At 38.4% G+C, this 22,515-nt stretch overlaps 1 protein-coding gene across 1 annotated transcript in view; it reads left to right on the top strand.

Moving 5' to 3' along the window:
• LOC122735819 overlaps positions 1-12,194 on the top strand; it is a 32,572-nt gene extending 20,378 nt beyond the window's left edge. Inside the window, exons 3-5 of the mRNA XM_043977616.1 lie at positions 6,061-6,160; positions 7,301-7,431; positions 10,130-12,194. Of these exons, the coding sequence (XP_043833551.1) occupies positions 6,061-6,160; positions 7,301-7,431; positions 10,130-10,393 (495 nt within the window). The 3' untranslated portion in view covers positions 10,394-12,194. The remainder of the gene's footprint in view (positions 1-6,060; positions 6,161-7,300; positions 7,432-10,129) is intronic.
• The last annotated feature ends 10,321 nt before the right edge of the window (positions 12,195-22,515 follow it).

Genomic DNA, 22,515 nt, shown 5'->3' with positions numbered 1-22,515 from the left:
AGTGTCAGAGCTGTCCTTGAAAGACAAACATTTTGAAGAAGAGGTGAATGAAACTGAAGAAGCAGAATGGAAATTATTTTTTAAAGTGACGAAAACTTTTGAGGAAACAAGTCAGAAAATTATCAAGAAATTGCTCATGTACCATAGCTTGTTTAGCCATTCTCTAATTCATAGGCATTCCTTTGATTTCCAATTCTTAGGCACCACAAAAAGAGCTGCTATAAATATTTTTTTGTACAAATAGGTCTTTTTCTCTTTGAGGGGATGGCTTTGGGATATAAACCTAGCAATGGTATGGCTGAATCAAAAGGCATGCACAGTTTTATAACCTTTTGGGCATAGTTCCAAATTGATTTCCAGAATGGTTAGATCAGTTCACAACTCCACCAACAATGCATTAGTGTTCCAATTTTCCCACATCTTCTCCAACATTTATCATTTTCCTTTGCTGTCATATTAGCCAATCTGATAAGTTTGAAGTGGTACCTCAGAGTTGTTTTGATTTGCATTTCTCCAATCAATAGTAATTGAGAACATTTTTTCATATGACTACAGACATCATTAATTTCATCTGAAAAAATGCCTGTTCATATCCTTTGACCATTGATCAATTGAGAAATGTCTTGTTTTCTTATAAATTTGATTCAGTTCTCTGTATAAGTGATTTACTTCTTTAAAAGCCCTCCTGGTTTATATTTTAAAGCAGCTTCTGGATCTCATTATTATATATTCTGTACAAATGAGATAATATTTGTAAAGCATGAGTACACAGCCTGGCACATAGTAGGCACTTATTTAATTCTTGTGTCCTTTTTCTTCCCATCTCTCATTCACTGAAAAAGAAAGAAAAACAGAAACAACCCTTGTTATTATTACATAAGATAGTCAAGCAAAGCAAATTCCTATATTGGCCACTTCCAAAAATGTGGTTCTGCATATTAGTCTATTACCTTTCTATTAAAAAAAGGCTTATCAGTGCCTTTTGTTTTTATATTAGTCATTTCTGAACACCCTTCTTCTTTTTCTCCCCCCCCCCAACTGTTCTTTGGAAATAAAAAAAGGGTGATGGAGAAACCCCCAGTGTATAGCAGTTGCACCCAACTATTTAGGCAACATTCTGTTCTTTTAGTCCTCAGTGGTAAGAAAAGAAAAGGTATATTTCTTTATGTGTTCTCCAGGCCCATTATTGGCTTTTCACTTAGAATTGTGTTTCTTTTTAGTGATGTTTCCATTTACGTTATTATCTTACATGGGTTTTTACACTTCTTTTTGTAAATCAGATCAAGTATTTATTGACACCCTTGTAATAGGACCTATGAATGTTTGAGGCACTAAGCTGTCAGATACTGATATACTTTCTGACAGACATGACAGTTTCTTTTTTTCCTTTGAGACTTGCCTTCCTAAGGTGCCTAACTTTTTTTTTGGGGGGGGGCAATGAGGGTTAAATGACTTGCCCAGGGTCACACAGCTAGTAAGTGTCAAGTGTCTGAGGCCAGATTTGAACTCAGGTCCTCCTGAATCCAGGGCTGGTGCTTTATCTACTGTGCCACCTAGCTGCCCCCTATGCCTAACACTTTAAAGTAGCTTCTTTTTCCATCGTTTAAATTTTAACCAAGTATTTTCCCCCTCCTTTCTATTCCTGCCCCTCCCCCCAGTTTAAAAGAAAAAAATAGGAAAACAAAATCCTTGTAACAAACATGTAGTCAAGCAAAACAAATTCCTATATTGGCCTTGAACAAAAGATGCCTCACATTTCCCTTCTCATTTTAATTTTCTTTTCTCACCCAACCAGGTAAAGGCCAATCTTTCTATGACAAGCTTCCAGATTTGCTTCCTGCTTTTCTCAAAGTACAAAATACAAGCTAGGGGGGCAGCTAGGTGGCACAGCGGATAAAGCACTGGCCCTGGATTCAGGAAGACCTGAGTTCAAATCCGGCCTCAGACACTTGACACTTACTAGCTTTGTGACCCTATGTTGCCCCACCAAAAAAAAAATACTAGCTAAGCTAAACAGAATTTAGAAATGTGCTACCATGGGCAAGCACTGGATCTAGAATTAGGACCTGGGTTCAAATCTTGTGTTGTGTTGACTGTTTTCCATCTACATTTTAGATTTCAGTTGTGGACCCATCTATTTTAAGGTAGGCCTAATTTTAACTTTTTCCACTCATGATCTCTTTTTGCCAGAGAAATTTTTGTGTGACTCTGAATATATTGGTATAAAATAGGTATACATAACCTTTTTTTTGGGGGGGGGGTGAGGCAGTTGGGATTAAGTGACTTGTTCGGTGTCACACAGCTAGTAAGTGTCAAGTGCTGGGGACAGATTTGAACTCAGGTCCTCCTGATTCCAGGGCTGGTGCTCTATCCACTGTGCCACCTAGCTGCCCCTATGTAACCTTTTACTGTTGCCAAATTTTTTTCAACCCTCACATTCAGTTACGTGACTCCATGTGGGGTGTTGACCCACAGTTTAAGAAGTTGGCTTTAAAGGACAGTCAAATAAAGAGCATACCTTTTTTATTTTTATTTATTTATTTATTTATTTGGTGGGGCAATGAGGGTGAAGTGACTTGCCCAGGGTCACACAGCTAGTAAGTGCCAAGTGTCTGAGGCTGGATTTAAACTCAGGTCCTCCTGAATCCAGGGTCAGTGCTTTATCCACTGTGCCACCTAGCTGCCCCAGAGCATACCTTTTAAATAACCATAAATCTCTGATTTAGGCAGCATATAATAGGACCACCCTAGTATTCCCAGTCAATTCAGTGGTGTGGCTTTTTTTTTTTTTGCTTTTTTTAAACAGAAAAAATTAAGGAGGCTGTGGAAGGCCTGTCCCAGCTTCTATCAGCTGCAGCTGCTACCAGTCCTGAAAAATCTGTTTAAGAAATAAAACACAGGCATCCCATACCTCAAACCTGCTGACTTAATGTTCAGTAACCATGGTGACCATAGATCCTCAATGCAAACAGTCAGCTGTTTGCAAGATTGTGAACCAAACAAACAGGTAGTATTATGGTCCGTGGGTTGTAATAGCCCACACCCCACCCCCAAAATAAATGTCATTCAGTCATACAGAAATAGAAATTTTATTTTTTCATCCATTCAAAATTAGACTACAATTTCAAAATCTATAAAAAGAGGATAAAAGGAATTCAAGACAATCCTAATTGTAAGAAAATTGCCTTCAGGGTTTCAGTGCTAATAAAAAAAGTTACCCACTTCATAGAATATCTTCTTATTAGATCTCTCATGAGCTGTGTTTTTCTGGCTCTATCATTTGTGTGAATAGTAAATTGATTTAATGTGTTTAAAATATGTGTGATAAGTAGATGCATGCTTTATTTCTTTTTTTCCTGATAAAAGTATTTTATTATTTTCCAGTTACATATAGAGATAGTTTTCAATATTTGTTTATATAAGATTTTCAATTTCAAATTTTTCTCCCCCCCCCCTAGACAGCAGGTAATCTGATATAGGTTTTTTATATATATATATATATATATATATAACCTATATCAACATTAAACATATTTCTGCATTAGCCATGTTATAAGAGAAGAATCCGAGCAAAAAAGGAAAAACCTCAAAAAAGAAAAACAACAGCACCCAAAACAAAAGAAATAGTATGGTTCAATCAGCATCCATATTCCACAGTTCTTTTTTTTTTTTTCCTGGATTTGGAGAGCCTTTTCTATCATGAGTCCTTTGGAACTTTCTTGTACCGTTGTATTGGTGAGAAGAATCTAGTCTATCACAGTTGATCAACACATAATGTTGATAATACTGTGTATAATGTTCTTCTGGTTCTGCTCATCTCACTCATCATCAATTCATGCAACTCCTTCAGGTTTCTCTGAACTCCTGCTCATCGTTTCTTTTTTCTTTATTTATTTTAGTTTTCAACATTTGTTTGGATAAGATTTCCAATTTCCAATTTTTCTCCCTCCCTACCCTCCCTCTCTCTCTCCCTCCTAGACAGAAGGTAATCTAATATAGGAATAACATTAAACATATTTCTGCATTAGTCATGTTATACATTAGTCATTTTATCCAAGAAGAATCAGCTGCTCATCGTTTGTTACAGCACAATAGAATTCCATTACATTCATATACCACAACTTGTTCAGCCATTCCCCAATTCATGGGCAACCCCTCAATTTCCAATTCCTTACCACCACAAAAAGAACAGCTAGAAATATTTTTGTACATGTGGGTCCTTTTCCCTTTTTTATGATCTCTTTGGGAAAAAGACCCAAAAGTGGTATAGCTGGGTCAAAGGGTATACACAGCTTTATAGCCTTTGGGCATAGCTTTATAGCCCTTTGGGCATAGTTCCAAATTGCTCTCTAGAATGGTTGGATCAGTTCACAACTCCACCAATTTTTCCACAGCTTCTCCAACATTTTATTATTTTCCTTTTTTGTCATATTAGCATACTTTATTTTTTAAGAAGAGCTGTCGTTTACTCCTTCCATTGACACTCTTCATAACACCTCTGTTTGCTGTGGCCAAAAATCTTATCATCCGGTGGCCAATCAGATGTGGCCATATTTTAGTGATGAATCTCTATGAATTTAGGCTGGTCACTGGACAACAGATATAGTTTATCAGTGGTACCACACTCAGAAGCCTCTTGGTAGAACCCATTGGGGCACCCCTACACTATATTGAGGCACTGGAGAAGAATTTCAATGGAGGACTTTGTCCCTGAGGTAAAAATGTATGATTTTTGAAAGAAGCCACATCAAGTCAAGAAGTATTTATAAAGCATTGGGGATCCAATGGAAGGCAAAAGGACGGGTTCAACTCTCAAGAAGCTCACAGTCTAATGTGGAGACAACAGGCAAACAACTATATACAAACAGGCTAAATTGCAGATCATCACCAAGGGAAGACATTATCATTAAGGTGATCAAGAAGAAGAGCAAGATCCTCATGGGAAGAAAAATCATCCGAGGGCAGATGAGGACACAAGGCCCTCCCCTTGCCACTGTTCAGCTCATCTGGCTTGTCTGTCTCCTTTCCCCTTACCACAGGACCTCTGGAAACAACCTGCCCCTTAGAGAACCAAAGCACAGAAAAGCCAGAGTAGGGTGTTCGTTGCCTCTCTGTGATTTGAGGATCCTTGAGAAGGTCCCACGTTCCATCAGCCTGTCATGGTACCTGAAATTACACCATGAGAAATTCGTTCCTTTGGATCTTTTTTGTTCTGAACTCAAAGTGATATACTTAGAGGGGTGAAACACTGAGTGGTTATTAGCTTATACCTCAATGAGATCTTGGAAAGGAGCCATAGCTTTGGGGATGAAATGCTGGACGCAGGGTGAGAGAAGGGGACATTATAAGAGGAAGGTCAAGACTGCCAATAACAACCTTCACCTCCTTAACAATTTTGCCCTAATCATAATATTCCTAGGTGAGGAAACTCATATCAAAGCATGAAAGTCAGGAGGGGGTGAGAGTGAAGCCTTCAGGCTCCTAGACCTGGGTTAGCCTGGAAGTTTTCTTTAAAATGGAGGTCCTGTGAGGAACCAGGCAATCAGATAAAGAGGCTGCTGAGGTAGGGTGTTTCTGGTGTGAGAAGTCCAGAAGTAGGATGAATTTCCAACAGTGAGGCTTCTATGGCATGGTAAAGGAATCTAGACAGGAGCCTGGAGAGGGATTAAGAACTGCAAGGGTTTAGAAGAGAGAGGAGAGGAAGTAGGCCGAGCGTGGATGATTTTTCAGTTTAACTGAAGGAGCAGGGGAGAAGACATAGAGGATAACTAGCACAGGTGATAGGATCCAGTGAGAATCTTTTTCGAGGATGGGGGTGTTCTGGATGTGTTTGTAGCTAGCAGGGAATGAACCAGTACATAGGGTTAGATTCAAGATCGGAGTGAGAATAGAAGCAATAGAGTAGGCAGTCTTCTAGGGAAGAGGGGGTGGTGGCATCAAGATATTAATAAAGTATGCTGACCATTGTCATGTCAACTTCTGATGTAGATGCCGACTCCATGTAGTTATTGCTAAGTAAATATCAATCTTTGATAATGATTTCTCTTTTTTAAAACACAGACTGGATTTTTACCAAACATCTTTAAAGTGTTAGCACATCGTCCAGGGGAATTCAGAGCTTTTTTTGCTTACTACAATGCCATCATCAACAAAGAAACAGGTAAAGTAAAAGATAACACAATTATTCATGGAAACTTTAAATTTGATTTTTAGATATATTTTTATTTATTTGGTTAAATATTTACAAATTACATTAAAATTTTCTTAACATTATTTTTTTAAAAAAATTAGAGTTCTGAATTCTTTCCTTCCCTACTGCCCTTACCCTACCCCTTGAGGAGACAAGCAATATAATATTGATTATACATATTAAGTCCTACAAAACATATTTCATGGATCCCTTTTTAAAAAAATAAAAATAATAATCACAGCTCACATCAGTTAAAAGGAACCAAGTATAAGCTGTATTTTCTAGTCTAGTGTAAAGCCGTTAAGCCAAGGCTGGGGCATTATTCCAGAGGAATCATGAATTAGGTCTTGATCTTATCTCTTTTCACTTTCTTCTATATCTTGAAGCTTCAATGTCTCCCACTTTGCTGACTCCTTCTGGTTCCTTAAAATATGAATATCTCTCCTCCATCTTAAAAAAAAATCTTTGCTTGAAAAAAAAATGACACATATCTCTTTCTACCATCCCATGTCTCTTTTCACCATCAAACTTTCGGTTTTCTTCTTTATCTTCCACGGTCTGGTTTCTTCCCTGTGCCCTTTGCTGTAAGACTAGCCCTCTTGAGGCTTCTAGCTGGAATGGTCAGGGAAGGAGGAGGGCATTTCAGAGAACCTGGAGCTTTGAAGGATACGGTGGGAAACTGAATAGGTGGAAAAGAAAGAGCCCTGCATTCCAGATACCAGGAAATAGCAATAGATAATGAGGAAAAGCGGCCCTCATGCTAAAGTGGTGGTCAGGAGGCAGCACCAGCTACCTCATACAGTTCATAGAATTTTTTAGATTAAAAAAGCCTGCCTCAAAAGAGGGGAAAAGGATTTTTTAGGCTTGAATGATTCATTTGGGTGGTTTTCACTGGTGAAATTCAGGGCTGCAAAATGGCTTAGTTCCCCCACATGTCTTTTGGTCAGTACACTGAAATGTAGACACCTAACCTTGGTGACAGTCTCTATTTAAACTTTGTTCTTTTTGAAATGGCTTTAAGCTCTGGGCATTTATTTTATACACAAATCTGCCATTCCAGTGATTTGTATACAAATATTTTTTCATTGTTGTTGGTTTTTTTTTTAATAGGACGTCTCAGCAAGGCTGATAAAGAACTCATCATCGTAGCCACAAGTGCTAGTAATAGGTGTCCCTACTGTGTAATTGCCCATAGTGCTGTGCACAGAATATATTCCAAAAATGACATTCTGGCCGATCAGGTTAGTATTTGACAATAAAGCCTCTTCCTACTAAATAAATTTTATGAGGGTCAGAGTGTCATTTGACTCCAAAACCTTGCTTAAACGACTTACTAATGGTATAAAAGGCAGGGTAGCTGCTGCCTTTTACACTTGTAAATCGTTTTTGGTTCTCTATTAGTAATGTTTTGTGCTTTGAGGTTTAATTCTTGTTCTTTTGCTTTTTTTTTCACATGGCAATTTAATACGATACAATGCTCTGTTGAATTTGGCAACTTCTTTGAACTATTAATTTTCTATTCGCTGCACCACCTAGTTGCCCTTAACTATTAATTTTCTAATATGACAAGTTGGTGCTAGCTGCATGACTCTGACAAAGTCATTTAATCTTCTTGTGCCTCAGTTTCCTTATCTGCAAAGCAAGAGACTGAGACTAGATGATCATATACTTCGATGTGAATATTCAGTTTGTGCAGATTATTTGAGTTGTCTTTTGGCTAGCAGCCATTTTTTGTTGTTGTTAGCTTAACACTCTCCCTAAATTTATATTTATGCATCCTTCTTGGGGCTAACATAATGGTCACATGCTGCCATGTGATACTGTACTCACTGCTCAAAGCAACCTTCTCCCTTGCACAAGTGTTTTAGTTCTAGGTGAAAATATTTCTAGTCATAGCTCTGTCATACTTATGAACTTTCTGGGATGTAGTAATGTACACAAACTGGAAATGGAGTAATTTTTATATGGAAGTTAATAGTATCAATATCTATTGCATTTCTCAATGACATTCATTTTGATAAGTACAAGAACCTGGTTTCCAAAAATGTGCAACTTTTTTAAAAAATTGATATAACTTGAGAACAATTATAATCATGTGAGATGTTCAGCAAGCAAATGTGACTCAAGTTTTTTAGTCTTTCATTTTTAAAAAGTGAAATACCGGGGCAGCTAGGTGGCGCAGTGGATAGAGCACCGACCCTGGAGTCAGGAGTACCTGAGTTCAAATCCGGCCTCAGACACTTAACACTTACTAGCTGTGTGACCCTGGGCAAGTCACTTAACCCCAATTGCCTCACTTAAAAAAAAGAAAAGAGTGAAATACCCCTCATGTGAATAAATACATAATCATTTTGAGGTAGAAAGCAACTGTAGTGGTCTAAACTTAGTATGTTCACAGACAAAAGACACCATTTAAGTATCAGAAATACAGAAACACCAAATAAAAAGCCTAAATTGAGAAAATAGCATTGGAACTTACAAAATACTGTTACTGTCAATGAGGAATGACTGTTGAATTGGCTTTGTACAAATGATCAAGCTCCCAACAGGGTGAAACTTAGATACTTTTAAGGCAGCGAGGTGGTGCAGTGGATAGAACACTGGAATTGGAATCAGGAAGACTCCTCCTCCTGAGTTCAAATGTGACCTCAGACATTTACTAGCTACTAGCTATGTGACCGGGTTTGCTGGAATTCCTCATCTTTAAAATGAGCTAGAGAAGGAAATGGCAAACCATTCTGCTATCTTTACCAAAAAAACCCTAAATGGAGTCATGAAGAATGGAACACAACTAAACAACAAAAGATACTTTTAAATATGATTGGATAAGAAACTTTTTTTTGCCATGGACAAATACAATAGTTTCATTCCATCTAAATAAGAAAAGTTAATAGACTTGTCTTCTGATAGTACATTGAAAAAAATGTTTGAATTTTTTGGCTGTGGGTGAAAAAAATTCTGTGGTTTAGTGAACAAAAATGATACAGATTTTTATATTTTTCATAACTGTTGTCATGTAAAACAGGATTTTTTCTTTTTACTATAGTTATCATAAAGAAAAATATTTTATCTTTATTAGTATAATTCCCTAAAGAATTTGTGGGGAAAAAAAAGAATTTGTGGCAGTACTATCAATGACATGAGATATTTTGTGTCAAAAATATCTGAATCCCACCCATAACCCTAAAATTCAACTATCAGGGCAGCTAGGTGGCACAGTGGATAGAGCACCCACCCTGGATTCAGGAGGACCTGAGTTCAAATCTAGCCTCAGACACTTGACACTTACTAGCTGTGTGACCCCGGGCAAGTCACTTAACCCTCATTGCCCTGGAAAAAAAATTTTTTTAATTAAAAATTAAAATAAATAAAATTCAACTATCTGTGTATGTTACATTTTTATTATATTTAAGATTTGTTATGAAAATTATACATTTTATAAATTTTCTTAGAAAAGATGAGCTGAGAGAATTATTCGCATAAATTATTTAAATAAAAGTGTGTGAAAATCAGTGTTTTTATTAATTTTTTTAAAAGGCATGGAGTGTAAGGAAAGCATCACTATAGATAGTTTGAAAACCACTGCCAAAGGGCAGCTTATCACTTAGCTTTCTAAGCAAATCATGCTTTTAGACAGTTTATTTCCTTTTACTTTGACTCTTTGGTATAATCCAATATTTATTCTATTTTGGTTTTTGGGGGGTTTTTTGTTTTTGTTTTTTTGCAGGACAATGAGGGTTAAGTGACTTGCCCAGGGTCACACAACTAGTTAAGTGTCAAGTGTCTGAGGCCGGATTTGAACTCAGGTCCTCCTGAATCCAAGGCCAGTGCTTTATCCACTGCGACACCTAGCTACCCCCCAATATTTTATTCTTAATGTCAAGTTCGTTTACTAAGCATGCTGACACACCAAATTTTTTCTCGCTTATTTTCCTACAGGTCATCGTCAATTGGAAAAAGGCGGACTTATCACCTCGAGAGTTAGCTATGCTAGAATTTGCCCTTGCTGTTAGTCGGGCTGATGACATAACAGAAGAACATTTTAAAAAGCTGGAATTGCAGGGTTTTGATCGAGAAGATGCTTGGGACATAGCTTCCATTTCTGCTTTCTTTTGCATGTCTAACCGTATTGCTCATTTTATTGACCTGATACCCAACAAAGAATTTTATTCATTGGGTAGAACAAATGGTCAAGATCTGTAAAAGCATGTCCACCACAGAGACACCATAAAATGTGTGTATTTATTTTATTTGTGCAAATTATTTTATGCCTATTAATAGGTTTCCCCTTAATATTTAGTCTATATATACATTGGGAAAAAACTAATTTGCTGTTCTACCTGGTAATGCCGCTTTTGCTAAGTTCATCACAGTTAAAGGTAATTGTTGAAACTTGATGAAATTTAGCACTTGTGTAAGCATTGATAATTGATAATTCAGAAGGCCATTTATCTATAAAGGAAGCTATCCTCCATATTTTTAATATGAAAATAAATTACTTTCATTTCCAACTATCCTTCCCACTTTCCTCTTTACATAACATTCCCTTATAAAAAAAAAGATTTAAAAAGAATAATAACATTCCAGCAACCCCAGTACATTGACTCAGTCTGATGGTATATGCAACATTCCACATCTGTAATCTCCAACCTCTTCTATGAAGGGAGGGAGGCACATTTTTCTGAACTCCTTTCTGGAGCTAAGCTTGGATTGACATTGCTGTCATTATGCACATTACTGATTCTGCTGCCTTCATTCATAAGTCTTCCTAGGTTTCTCTTGAATTCTTCACTTTTTTTGGTGGTGCACTAATATTCCATTACGTTCATGCGCTACAATATATTGAGCCATTTCCCAATGATTGTGTTGGCACACTGTTGCTTTTAGATGATCTAAAAAGAGCATTTGGAGGAAAGGGAAGCAGAGATGAGACTCAGGGAAATTCTAAGAATTGATGACCAACTATATTGGATTAGCCATTTTAATTTAAAACCTTAGGGTTTAAGATTTTGTTGTTCTGGGGGCAGCTAGGTGGCACAGTGGATAAAGCACTGGCCCTGGATTCAGGAGTACCTGAGTTCAAATCTGGCCTCAGACACTTGACACTTACTAGCTGTGTGACCCTGGGCAAGTCACTTAACCCCAATTGCCCTGTCCAAAAAAAAAAAATTCATTGTTTTCCAACAACTGTTTTGTTGTTAGATGAAAAATGAGTCTGTTCAAAGTATAAACATGATTTGAAGCTAATTCTTCTCTGAAGTATATTAAGGGACTCTCAAATGAAATACATGTCAGTATGAGCAGACACATTTTATTGTAACACAGCCTATTTTATGATACTTCCTCCTGTCTTTTTTTTTAAACCTTTAAATGAGTACTTGATGTGTATTAAGTGTACTTGAGGTGTACTAGGTGCCTTCTATCTCAGTTTATCAACCTCCAGTGGCTTTTGCTAATGGATTGTGAAATTAGTCATTTAAATAGGATTTTGATCCATAAATAACTATTCTACTTTAGGTTTAAATAAGAGTTGTGTGAGAGGTGTAGGAGCTCATATCATAAGCCAATGGGTACCCTCTTACTGAGTAAGGGCAGAAGAAATACAAAACTTGATAGCGATTTCTTGTATTGAAGCAATTCTTTCAAGCTCTATTTTACAGGGGAATTGTTTCTATGTAATTCTGCTGTTTCTTCTTTACATTTGTATGGTACTCTGACTTTTTGAAGTGTTTTCACAGCTTTTATGTGGTTATAAGAATTATATAAAGCCTACATAGTATTTTCTCTAGTCATGTCTTTTCTCAATATTTTCTGAATTAGTCAGTAAACAAATCATAATGAACTTTAAGAGCTGAGATATATTTAACTGTGAAATAGGATTGAGTCTGTGAAAAAATATCAAATATGAGGGAATTGTTGACTGTACCTCAAATACTGTACCTCATGAATATAACCTTTTAAAGTAGGGTTAATTTAATTTCACAAATAAAGTTAATTAAATCGATGAATGTGTAATATTGAAAGTTGTGTTGACAAATCCCAGATTCGCTAATTGAGCATAACAAGGAGTCATCAGTGTATTATATCCTGACTTGTTGAAGAATTGGCAAAGCCAGGAATTTTTGGCCTTCAAGGAAATATTTCAAAAGGGGTCCCTCTTTCCTTGAAAAAAAAAAAGTATTTTTGTCTTTTCATTACAGTGATTTCTCCTTAATTTCTACCCCCTCTCCTCCTCACCATGAACCCATACTTGTAGAAGGGGAAGAGTCCAACTCCACCCCGAACTGATCACTGAAGGTTCAGATATCTTGATTGAGCCTATCAAAAGTAAATTACATGGGGGCGGCTAGGTGGCGCAGTGGATAAAGCACTGGCCCTGGATTCAGGAGGACCTGAGTTCAAATTCGGACTCAGACACTTGACACTTATTAGCTGTGTGACCCTGGGCAAGTCACTTAACCCCCATTGCCCTGCAAAAAAAAAAAAAAGTAAATTACATGTGACTAAGTCCTTAACCAATTAAAAAGAATCATAGAGCTTTGAGTCATTAGATGATAGGAGATGATGCCACATAGGAACTATCTTATGCCTGATTGAAGAAAATATGGTTCCCCAGGCTCCATGGGGTTATGCGTGAAAATAATAAGGTAGTCTGAAGCTAGTCAATTGAGTGATGGTCGAATCCAATGGGGTAAGACTCCAGAAAAATGAATTGCCTTTAGAGGAGCCCATTGCCCAGACAACAACCTTTCAAGCTTTCAAAAGCTTGGTGGTGCCCTGGATTCAGGAGTACCTGAGTTCAAATCCGGCCTCAGACACTTGACACTTACTAGCTGTGTGACCCTGGGCAAATCACTTAACCCCCATTGCCCTACAAAAAAAAAAGAGAAGAAGAAGAATGTTTAAAAGCTTGAAAGATCTGGAGTTCATTGGCATCAGTAGCAATGTCCATGGAGCACAGTGACAGATGGCAGCATCTGCATTGAAAGTTTCTTGGAGAGGCACACTGAGGGACAACCTTAGGTACACTGAAGAAAGGCAACTTGAGAGGTCATGATTCCTTAGGGGCTGAAAGAAATGCAGGCTATGGACTCTACATGGGGACTGGCCCTTGAAGTGCAGAAGAGAGCTACATCTAACATCTATGGAAGGAGAAAAGGACTCTTAGTAGCCAGGGCTTGTGAGTCATCCCTGTGTTACATGTGCACCACATTTTACTCAAGTCTGAAGCCACTCAAAATTACAGTTGGGAGGGGGTAGTTTCTTAACAACTGTCTCTGCTATACCCTTTCTAAAAGCTAATAAAATCTGACTGCTAATTAATGGGGGAACACACTGGTGGGTGCTTGTGAGCCACAGAAATCCCATCACCTCAGGGGTTTCCCCCAGGACCCAGTCTGCTTATGTGGGTGGGAAATGGGGACCTGGCCCTGGAGGGATGGGGTGCTACCCTGGTAACAAAAACATTTAAGCAAAGCCAAGAAACATCATAACCATATCTAAAAACGAAGCTAGGTTCCAGATCCATAGTTTGAAAGAGGAAGGGATGAGTATGGCCATAAAATTCTGTAGGATCAAGATTATCACCATTCATTAGAGTTCCACCGCTTTTTAGTGTTATGTGTTTGTAGTCATTATGCAAATTGTTTTTCTTCACTCTGTATCACTACATACAAATCTTTCCAGGTATCTTTGAATTTCTTCTCTTTATCATTTGTTGCAGTGTAATAATATTTCATTGCACTCATAAGGTACCATTTATTTAGCCATTCCCCAATTGTCAAATGCCCATTTTTGCTACAAGTTGTGTATGGGTGTTTTTTTTTTTAAATAAAAGTAATTTATTATTTTCCAGTTACACGTAGAGATGGTTTTCAACATTTGTTTATATAAGATTTCCAATTTCCAATTTTTCTCCCCTCCTCCCCTCCTCTAGACAGCAGGTAATCTGATATAGGTTTATATATATATATATATATATAAAACATTAAACATATTTCTGCATTAGTCATGTTATAAGAGAAGAATCCGAGCAATAAAGTAAAACCTCAAAAAAGAAAAACAACAGCACCCTAACCAAAAGAAATAGTATGGTTCGATCAGCACCCATATTCCACAGTTTGTTTTTTTTCTGGATTTGGAGAGCCTTTTCCATCATGAGTCCTTTGGAACTTTCTTGTACTGTTGTATTGGTGAGAATAGTCTATCACAGTTGATCAACACATAATGTTGATGATACTGTGTATAATGTTCTTCTGGTTTTGCTCATCTCACTCATCATCAGTTCGTGCAAGTCCTTCCAGGTTTCTCTGAACTCCTCTTGCTCACTGTTTCTTACAGCACAATAGAATTCCATTACATTCATATACCACAACTTGTTCAGCCATTCCCCAATTGATGGGCAACCCCTCAATTTCCAATTTCTTGCCACCACAAAAAGAGCAGCTGTAAATATTTTTGTACATGTGGGTCCTTTTCCCTTTTTTATGATCTCTTTGGGAAAAAGACCCAAAAGTGGTATTACTGGGTCAAAAGGTATGCAGAGCTTTATAGCCCTTTTGGCATAATTCCAAATTGCTCTTCAGAATGGTTGGATCAGTTCACAGCTCCACCAACAATGCATTAGTGTTCCAATTTTTCACAGCTCCAACATTTATTATTTTCCTTTTTTTTGTCATACTAGCCAATCTGATAGGTGTACCTCAGAGTTGTTTTAATTTGCATCTCTCTAATCAATATGATTTAGAGCATTTTTTCATATGGGAATAGATAGCTTTGATTTCTTCATCAGAAAACTGCCTGTTCATATCCTTTGACCATTTCTCAATTGGGGAATGACTTGGATTCTTAAAAATTTGATTTAGTTCCCTATATATTTTAGAAATGAGGCCTTTATCAGAAGTACTGGCCATAAAAATTGTTTCCCAGCTTTCTGCCTCCCTTCTAATTTTGGGTGCATTGCTTCTGTTTGTATAAAACCTTTTTAATTTAATGTAATCAAGATCATCTATTTTACATTTCATAATATTCTCTATCTCTTATTTGGTGATAAACTGTTCTCCTTTCCAAAAATCTGAAAAGTAGACTATTCCTTCCTCTCCTAATTTACCTATGGTACCACCTCTTATGTCTAAATCACGTACCCATCTTGAACTTATTTTAGAATAAGATGTAAGATGTTGGTCTATGTCTAATTTCTGCCATGTGTGTGGGTGGTTTTTGTAACCACCAAGTGCTACTGTGAGTATTTTGTTGTGTTAAAAGGAGCTTGCTTTCTGTCATTGACCACTCTTGACTAAATGCCCATTAGTAGGCTCGCTGGGTCAAAGATCCTTTCTCGACTTTTCTCTTATAATTCCCAATTGTTTTCCAGGGCAGGTGGACCAAATCACAGCCACACCGACAGTGCTTCCCTGTGCTTGTCTTTCCCCATTCACTTCTCCTTCATCAAGGACTTCCTATTTTTAATCCTCTTTGCAAATTGGATAGGTGAGATGAAAGCTCAAGAGTCATTTTAATTTCCAATTCTATTCATTCTTAGTGATTTGGGGTATTTTTTTTCTTAGTTTGTTTTTCTCTGAAAATTGTACCTTATCCTCTGAACAGTTACCTATCTATTAGAGTAACTGCAAAATAAGAAGCTCTGCATTCCCCTGTTATATGAACTTGAATAATATTTATACCTGTTGGGAGAGAAAAGAGAGGGAGGCATCTGGCGGGAGTTAATCTTTCCTCCTATTCTGACTTGCAACCTATTTCTTTTTCTACTTTGTCAACACAGACCAAAGCAACAGGAGCAGAATGACTGATCTTCCTCAAGTATCTGCTGTATCTAAATAGTGCTCCTCTGCCTCACTCTCCTTTCTGGATCTCGAGTCCTTTGGTTTTTTTCCTCCTGCCTTTCTCATTTGCCTTTTCCTTCCATCCTAGTCCAAAGCTTAATTATCTAACTCTAGACTCCCGGAGCCATTCTCATACTGCTGCCATAGTAATTTCCCTAAAGCGTGGTGACCATGAAAGGTAGCATGGTTTAATGGTTAAGAGAGTTGGCCTTGAAGTAAGGAAAACGTGAGCTCCGAGTCCTGCCTTTGATACATACTGGCTGTGTGACCCTTGGGCAAGTCTCTTAACCTTAGTGTTCTACACAAATCTCTGAGACTGCAAATTGCAGATCAGGTGCTGACCTGCATTGGTAGAAGGAACTATGTTTCCTGGGAGTTCCTTAAACCAGTGAAATAATACATCAGGTCCCTATCACTATAGTGATCCTCGATGCCTATTGAACATAATTTAAACTCCTTAGCCTTCAATGCTGTCTGTGATTTGACCTTTCTAGACTCCCCTACACTTAGTCCATTCTCACATCAAACCAGACTACTTCCCACTCCTCAAATACCCGCACTCCTTCACCTTTATGCCTTTGCAAACATTTTTTCCTTTGTCTAGAATGCTTTTCCTTTCTGGGTCCAGATCAACAGCCCCCATCTGCATGAAGCCACCAGGAGCTCCCATTCTTTCCCACTTCTCTCTCCTCTATTTGATAGCTAATAGACACTGGAAAAACCTTCACCAAACTCTAGGGTTTGAGCTAGACTGAGGAAGACTGGTTAAGTGAGCATCTCACCCATTACTACTTATTTATTTATTTATTTATTTAGGAATATCCTGTATGTTAGGTTTCCTGCCTCAATCCAAGACTATGAGTTTCTTGATGACAGGGATCATACGTTCCTTAAACTTGGTATATTTTCCTCACAATGCTTAGTACAATGCTGTGTACATTCTAACTATGTTATTCGTTCTTACATGTTATTTCTTAGGAATGTATATAAAGGTTAAAATGAAGAAACCAAACCAAAACAAATACAGGGAAGTGAAGTAATTAGGAAGCAAAATTTTGGCTTAATGCAATTTTCTTCAGGTCCCCTTTTATTACTTTTGGTTTTTGTTGTTGTTGTTGTTTTTGTGGGGCAATGAGGGTTAAGTGACTTGCCCAAGGTCACACAGCTAGTAAAAGCCAAGCGTCTGAGGCCGAATTTGAACTCAGGTCCTCCTGGATCCAAGCTGGTGCTTTATCTACTGTGCCACTTAGCTTTCCCCCCTTCTATTCCTTTCGAAGAATCTCTTGCACTACCACACAGAATATTTCTCTTCCCCAATTCCCCATGATACTCTTCCCTCTTATCCTCTGGTGACTCAAAGTGTTAACTACCTAACCTAATTAATTAAACTTGCTTAATGCCTAATGGCTTGTAAGAAAAGTTATTCATTTAATTCTGAACTTAACAAATATAAAATATCATGGATCAGGGCAGCTAGATGTCGCAGTGGATAAGCACCGGCCCTGGATTCAGGAGTACCTGAGTTCAAATCCGGCCTCAGACACTTACTAGCTGTGTGACCCTGGGCAAGTCACTTAACCCCAATTGCCTCACCAAAAAAACCCAAAAAAAATCATGGATCTTTCTTTGTATCTGCAGTGCTTAACACACAGTTCCAGGCAAATAGTAGACACTTTTTTTTTTTTGGTAATCAATTGGGGTTAAGTCACTTGCCCAGGGTCACACAGCTAGTAATTGTTAAGTGTCTGAGGTCAGATTTGAATTCAGGTCTTCCTGAATCCAGGGCCAGTGCTCTATCCACTGTGCCACCTAGCTGCCCCAATAGTAGACACTTAATAAATGCTAGTTAACTGACCAGCATTTCCATAAACATAGCATAACACAAATGGAATTTGTCGCTGTATTGTGTGTAGCTTTTTAAAAATATAATATGAAAACTCAATATGTGACTTTTAAAGCTATTCTACTTGTCTATGATTCTTTCTGGCTTTCTGTTCTCTACTGTGCATTTTTTTTTTTTTAGTGAGGCAATTGGGGTTAAGTGACTTGCCCAGGGTCACACAGCTAGTAAGTGTTAAGTGTCTGAGGCCAGATTTGAACTCAGGTACTCCTGACTCCAGGGCCAGTGCTCTATCCACTGCACCACCTAGCTGCCCCTGCATTTTTTTTTTTAATAGTAAGGGATGTTTTAACCGTAGTATTCTAGACCAGGGCTTAAACTTTTTCAGCTCCTGAACCCTTTTTGCTTGAGTAATTTTTATGCAATCCTGGGTCTATAATTATACAAAATAGGTATGTATAACCTTTTACTGTTGCCAAATTTTTGTGACCCCCACATTCATCCCCATATGGAGTCATGATGCACAGTTTAAGAAGCTAGGTTCTAGAGAATATTCCTTTATTGTCTCACAATTCTATGATGAGAATTTCAAACCATAGAAGACTGGTAGGATAGATATTCTAGGAGTGGGCAGTTCAACCCATTAGAAGAGTTTAAAATCATATTGGTTAGGTTGTCTCTTATATGACCATATTTTGAGATTCAAAAAATTGAGATGTGGTCTGAAAAAGGATATAGCTTTCAGAGCCTCAATACTAGACCCTAAGTTCCATTAGGGCAGAGACTTTTATCTAAATTGTATATTTCCCTGATCACTAGCATACAGCAGGCATCTTAACAAAAGATTGCTGATTTTAATTTATTTTCTCAATCTGAACTATTCTGGAAAATTTGGGATGTAGGGCCATAGCACCTACATTTTACTTTTTTATTTAAAAAATTTTTTTAAAAATATTTTTTTTAGAATTTTCCCCAAGTTACATGTATAAAGAAATTTTCACATCGATTTTGAAAACTTTGAGTTCCAAATTCTCTTCCTCCCTCCCTCCCCACCCCCAGCACCTACATTTTACTGACATTTATGTCAGAGCCTAGGACTTCTAGACTATTTTAATAATAAAAGTATTTGTGTAGTTTTCATCACAGAAACATGTTTAGAAGGAAATGGTTATAGTATAGGCACAATGTTACTAAGGGTCTAAAGTGAAATGGCCTCCTAACTAACTTCTCCATTTTTAGTCTATGAATACTGTGTTCATCTTGTTCTCTGATCCAAGTTCAGAGCCCTTAGTCTAGCATTCGATGCTTTTCTTCCCCAAATATCAAACAGCAATGCACCCTTGGATCCTAACCCCAACCTTAAGGTGCTGGATCTTTCAGAAGGGATTGACTCAAGGAGAGATACTGCTTTGGCACATGCCCTACAGAAAAGTGAAACTTCTTTGGTGGAATCTAATAACCCTAACTCTGACAGAACTTACCCAAGAAGGGACCCATAATCATGCCCCCAGGCTTGGAGCACTAACATGCTTTTTTCCTGTCCATATTGGTCAGGAACCAGACCAATATCACTTCCTAAATGTGGTTTGGAGGAGTTGTCAATAATGGGCTGTCATAATGAGTCTCCTGTCTAGGTCAGAACTAGATTCAAGAATATTGTGTTTGGCTTTTGCAGGATGTTTGATTTACAAGCAGGGCTACCTAAGAGTCACTGTCATGCTAATAAAAGCTCATTCACTGGTGTAGCAATTACAGAATTTTGGTCAGAAAGGACCTCAGTAGTCATCTAGCTTAACCTGTACCCTCAAAGGTCCTTTTCAATTTTAAAATGTGGTGATTCTATGAACTATCTCTGATGGCAGCTCAGTGATCACATCCATGTGTCCTTTGAGTACTTAAGGATGTAGTTCATTCAGGTGGTTTGAATTAATCAAATCCCAGGATTGTCTCCCTGAAGTCTTGGAATGCTTATTGTCTATACCAGCATTTGATAGCATCATGCATTTAGAGATGGATGGTCCCATAGAGATCCCTGAGTCCAACTACCTCATAGTAAAGGTGTGGAAACTGAAGTCTAGGTCACATAGAGTGAGGGTTTGAACTCTGGGTCTTTGACTTCAAATTCTAACTGCTAGCCCTCACTTCCAAATGTCTTTTTCCAAAATTCAATTCAATAAACATTTATGAGATGCATACTAGGTATAAAAGGTCCTAAGATGGGTACTGAAGACAGACAGAAATGAAACAATCCTTTCTTCAAGAAGCTAATATACTAATATACACGAACCCAGAAAAACAAATACTAATAAGTTTCTTTTTTCTTTTTTTTGTGGGGGAAATGGGGGTTAAGTGACTTGCCCAGGGTCACACAGCTAGTGTCAAGTGTCTGAGGCCGGATTTGAACTCAAGTCCTCCTGAATCCAGGACTGGTGCTTTATCCACTGTGACATCCTAGCTGCCCCTAAGCATTTTTTTTTTTTGGTGAGGCATTTTGGGTTAAATGACTTGCCCAGGGTCACACAGCTAGTAATTGTTCACCTAACTGCCCCTGCCCCTAAGCAGTTTTAAGGAGAAGTTATTTAACCCTATAAACTTTAAAAACTGACTTCTTCCTGAGTCTTGCTCCTTCCATCCAAGCTCTCCCTGCTGCTTCCTGAATGGAGGTGGTTGTGGTATGATTGATTATGAGTTAATGCTTATATTTTATATGCTTTTAGATAATAATACTAGCTTATATAATGCTTATATTTTATATGCTTTTAGATAATAATACTAGCTAACATTTATATAGCACTTACAGGCCCTCTACTAAGTGCTTTACAGTTATCTCATTTGATCCTCACAACAATCCTGGGAACTGGATACTATTATTATCCCCATTTTACAGACGAGGAAACTGAAGCAAATGGAAGTTAAGCCATTCAGCTATGAAGTGTCTTAACTTGGGTCTTCTTGACTCTAGGCTCATTGTTCCATCTATTGTACCACTTTAGCTGCCCCTTAAGGTTTGCAAAGCACTATAGATTATCTGGTTTTATATAGTGGAGTGATGGATTTGAAATCCGAAGTACTGAGTTCATACCCCAGCTTTTCCACTTACTATCTGTGCGACTTTGGTCAAGTCAATTGACCTCTTGGAAATGTAGCTTTATAAACATAAGAGGATTAGTCTAGCTATAGATGATTAAGATCTGTCAGTTAATAAGTACCTACTACATGCCGACCACTTTGGTAAGTGCTGGGGAAACAGGCAAAAGACAGTCTTTGTTCACAAGCTGCTCACAGACTAATAGTGAGAACTACCTAAACAACTATGGAAAAAAGATATATACAGTAAATTGGAGATAATAAAAGAGGGGAAATGCTAGCATTAAGGAGAATCAAGGAAAAAGCTTCTTGTAGAAGGTGGGATTCTAGATGGGACTTGAAGGAAGCTTGGGAGACCTTGAAGATGAGGAGGGAGAGAATTCTAGGCTTTAAATCTATGATCCTAGCATTTGCCTGGGCTGAACGGCTGCACAGAGGGGAGCTGTCCATTGTAGAAAAGTTAGATATTTTCCCAGTCCACAGTAAACATGATTACTTGGCATCATATTTCTTTTAATAGTTTTTAAAGAGCTTTCCACCCATTACCTCATTTGATTTTCAAAACAAGCCTATAAAGTGTGTGTTATCATGTCTATTTTAAAGGTGAGGATTCTGAGCAGCATAAATGTCTCAGGGTCAGAAAACTAGAAAGAGAAGTGACATCTGAACCCAGAACTTCCTGACTCCAAATGTAGGATGGGAAACCCTGGTCTTTATGTGAAATTTATCACCAACTGTCCTGACCTCTCAGCATCAGGGTTCCCAAGGGCAGCCACTATTTTTTTAACCTCCTTTGTTAGGGCAGATAGCAAGTATCCAGCATACTGTTCATAAATCATAGGCTTTTAGAGCTGGAAATGATCTCAGTCCAACTCAAGTCAGCTTTTATTAAGAAGCTTTCTTATCAAGAAGGCTTTATTAAGCACCAGGGCTAAGTGTGGCCCAACCCACTTAGAGATGGGCAGAGATTTATTTATTTATTCAACTGCTTTTGAGAAGCTAAGGGACAGGAAGCTCAGGATGCTGGCTTTAAACCGAAAAGGACCTCAGAGATGTACTGCAACCCTTCCATTTTAACAGAGAGGGAACTGAGGCCCAGAGAGGGGGAGAGTAGGAATTCGAATCCAGGGCAACCATTCTCCCCTCCCCCTCCCCCTCTCCCACATCCCTAGAACCCAGACAACACAAAAGGAAGAAGAGACAGTAGCATCAGAAGCCACAGCTGGAGTCCTCCAGCGTCTGCGGTGATAGAAATCAGGGGCACTGGGGGCGGGGGTGGGGTCACCGTGTGCGCGCACGCGCGGTCACGCGCACTCTGGGACGGAGCCGTTCGGGAGCTGGAGAGGACGCCCGGCTGGCGCTGTCCCTCCGACCTCGGGCTGAACTCCACCCCTACCCTTTCCTCCACCCCCACCTCCGGGCCGCTAGCCGCCTCCGGCGATCGCAGCTGCTGGGGGCCGACCGGCTGCGCTATGGTGTTCACGCTATCCGGGTCCCCGCCGGCTCCACATTCTCTTCGGCGTCAGTTTCCCCGCCGGCGCGCATAGGCGGCTGCA

Source organism: Dromiciops gliroides, chromosome 1 (assembly GCF_019393635.1).
Source record: "Dromiciops gliroides isolate mDroGli1 chromosome 1, mDroGli1.pri, whole genome shotgun sequence".
Taxonomy (NCBI): Eukaryota; Metazoa; Chordata; class Mammalia; order Microbiotheria; family Microbiotheriidae; genus Dromiciops; species Dromiciops gliroides.
The sequence above is the reverse complement of the archived record's forward strand: the minus strand, read 5'-3'. Positions and strand labels throughout refer to the sequence as shown.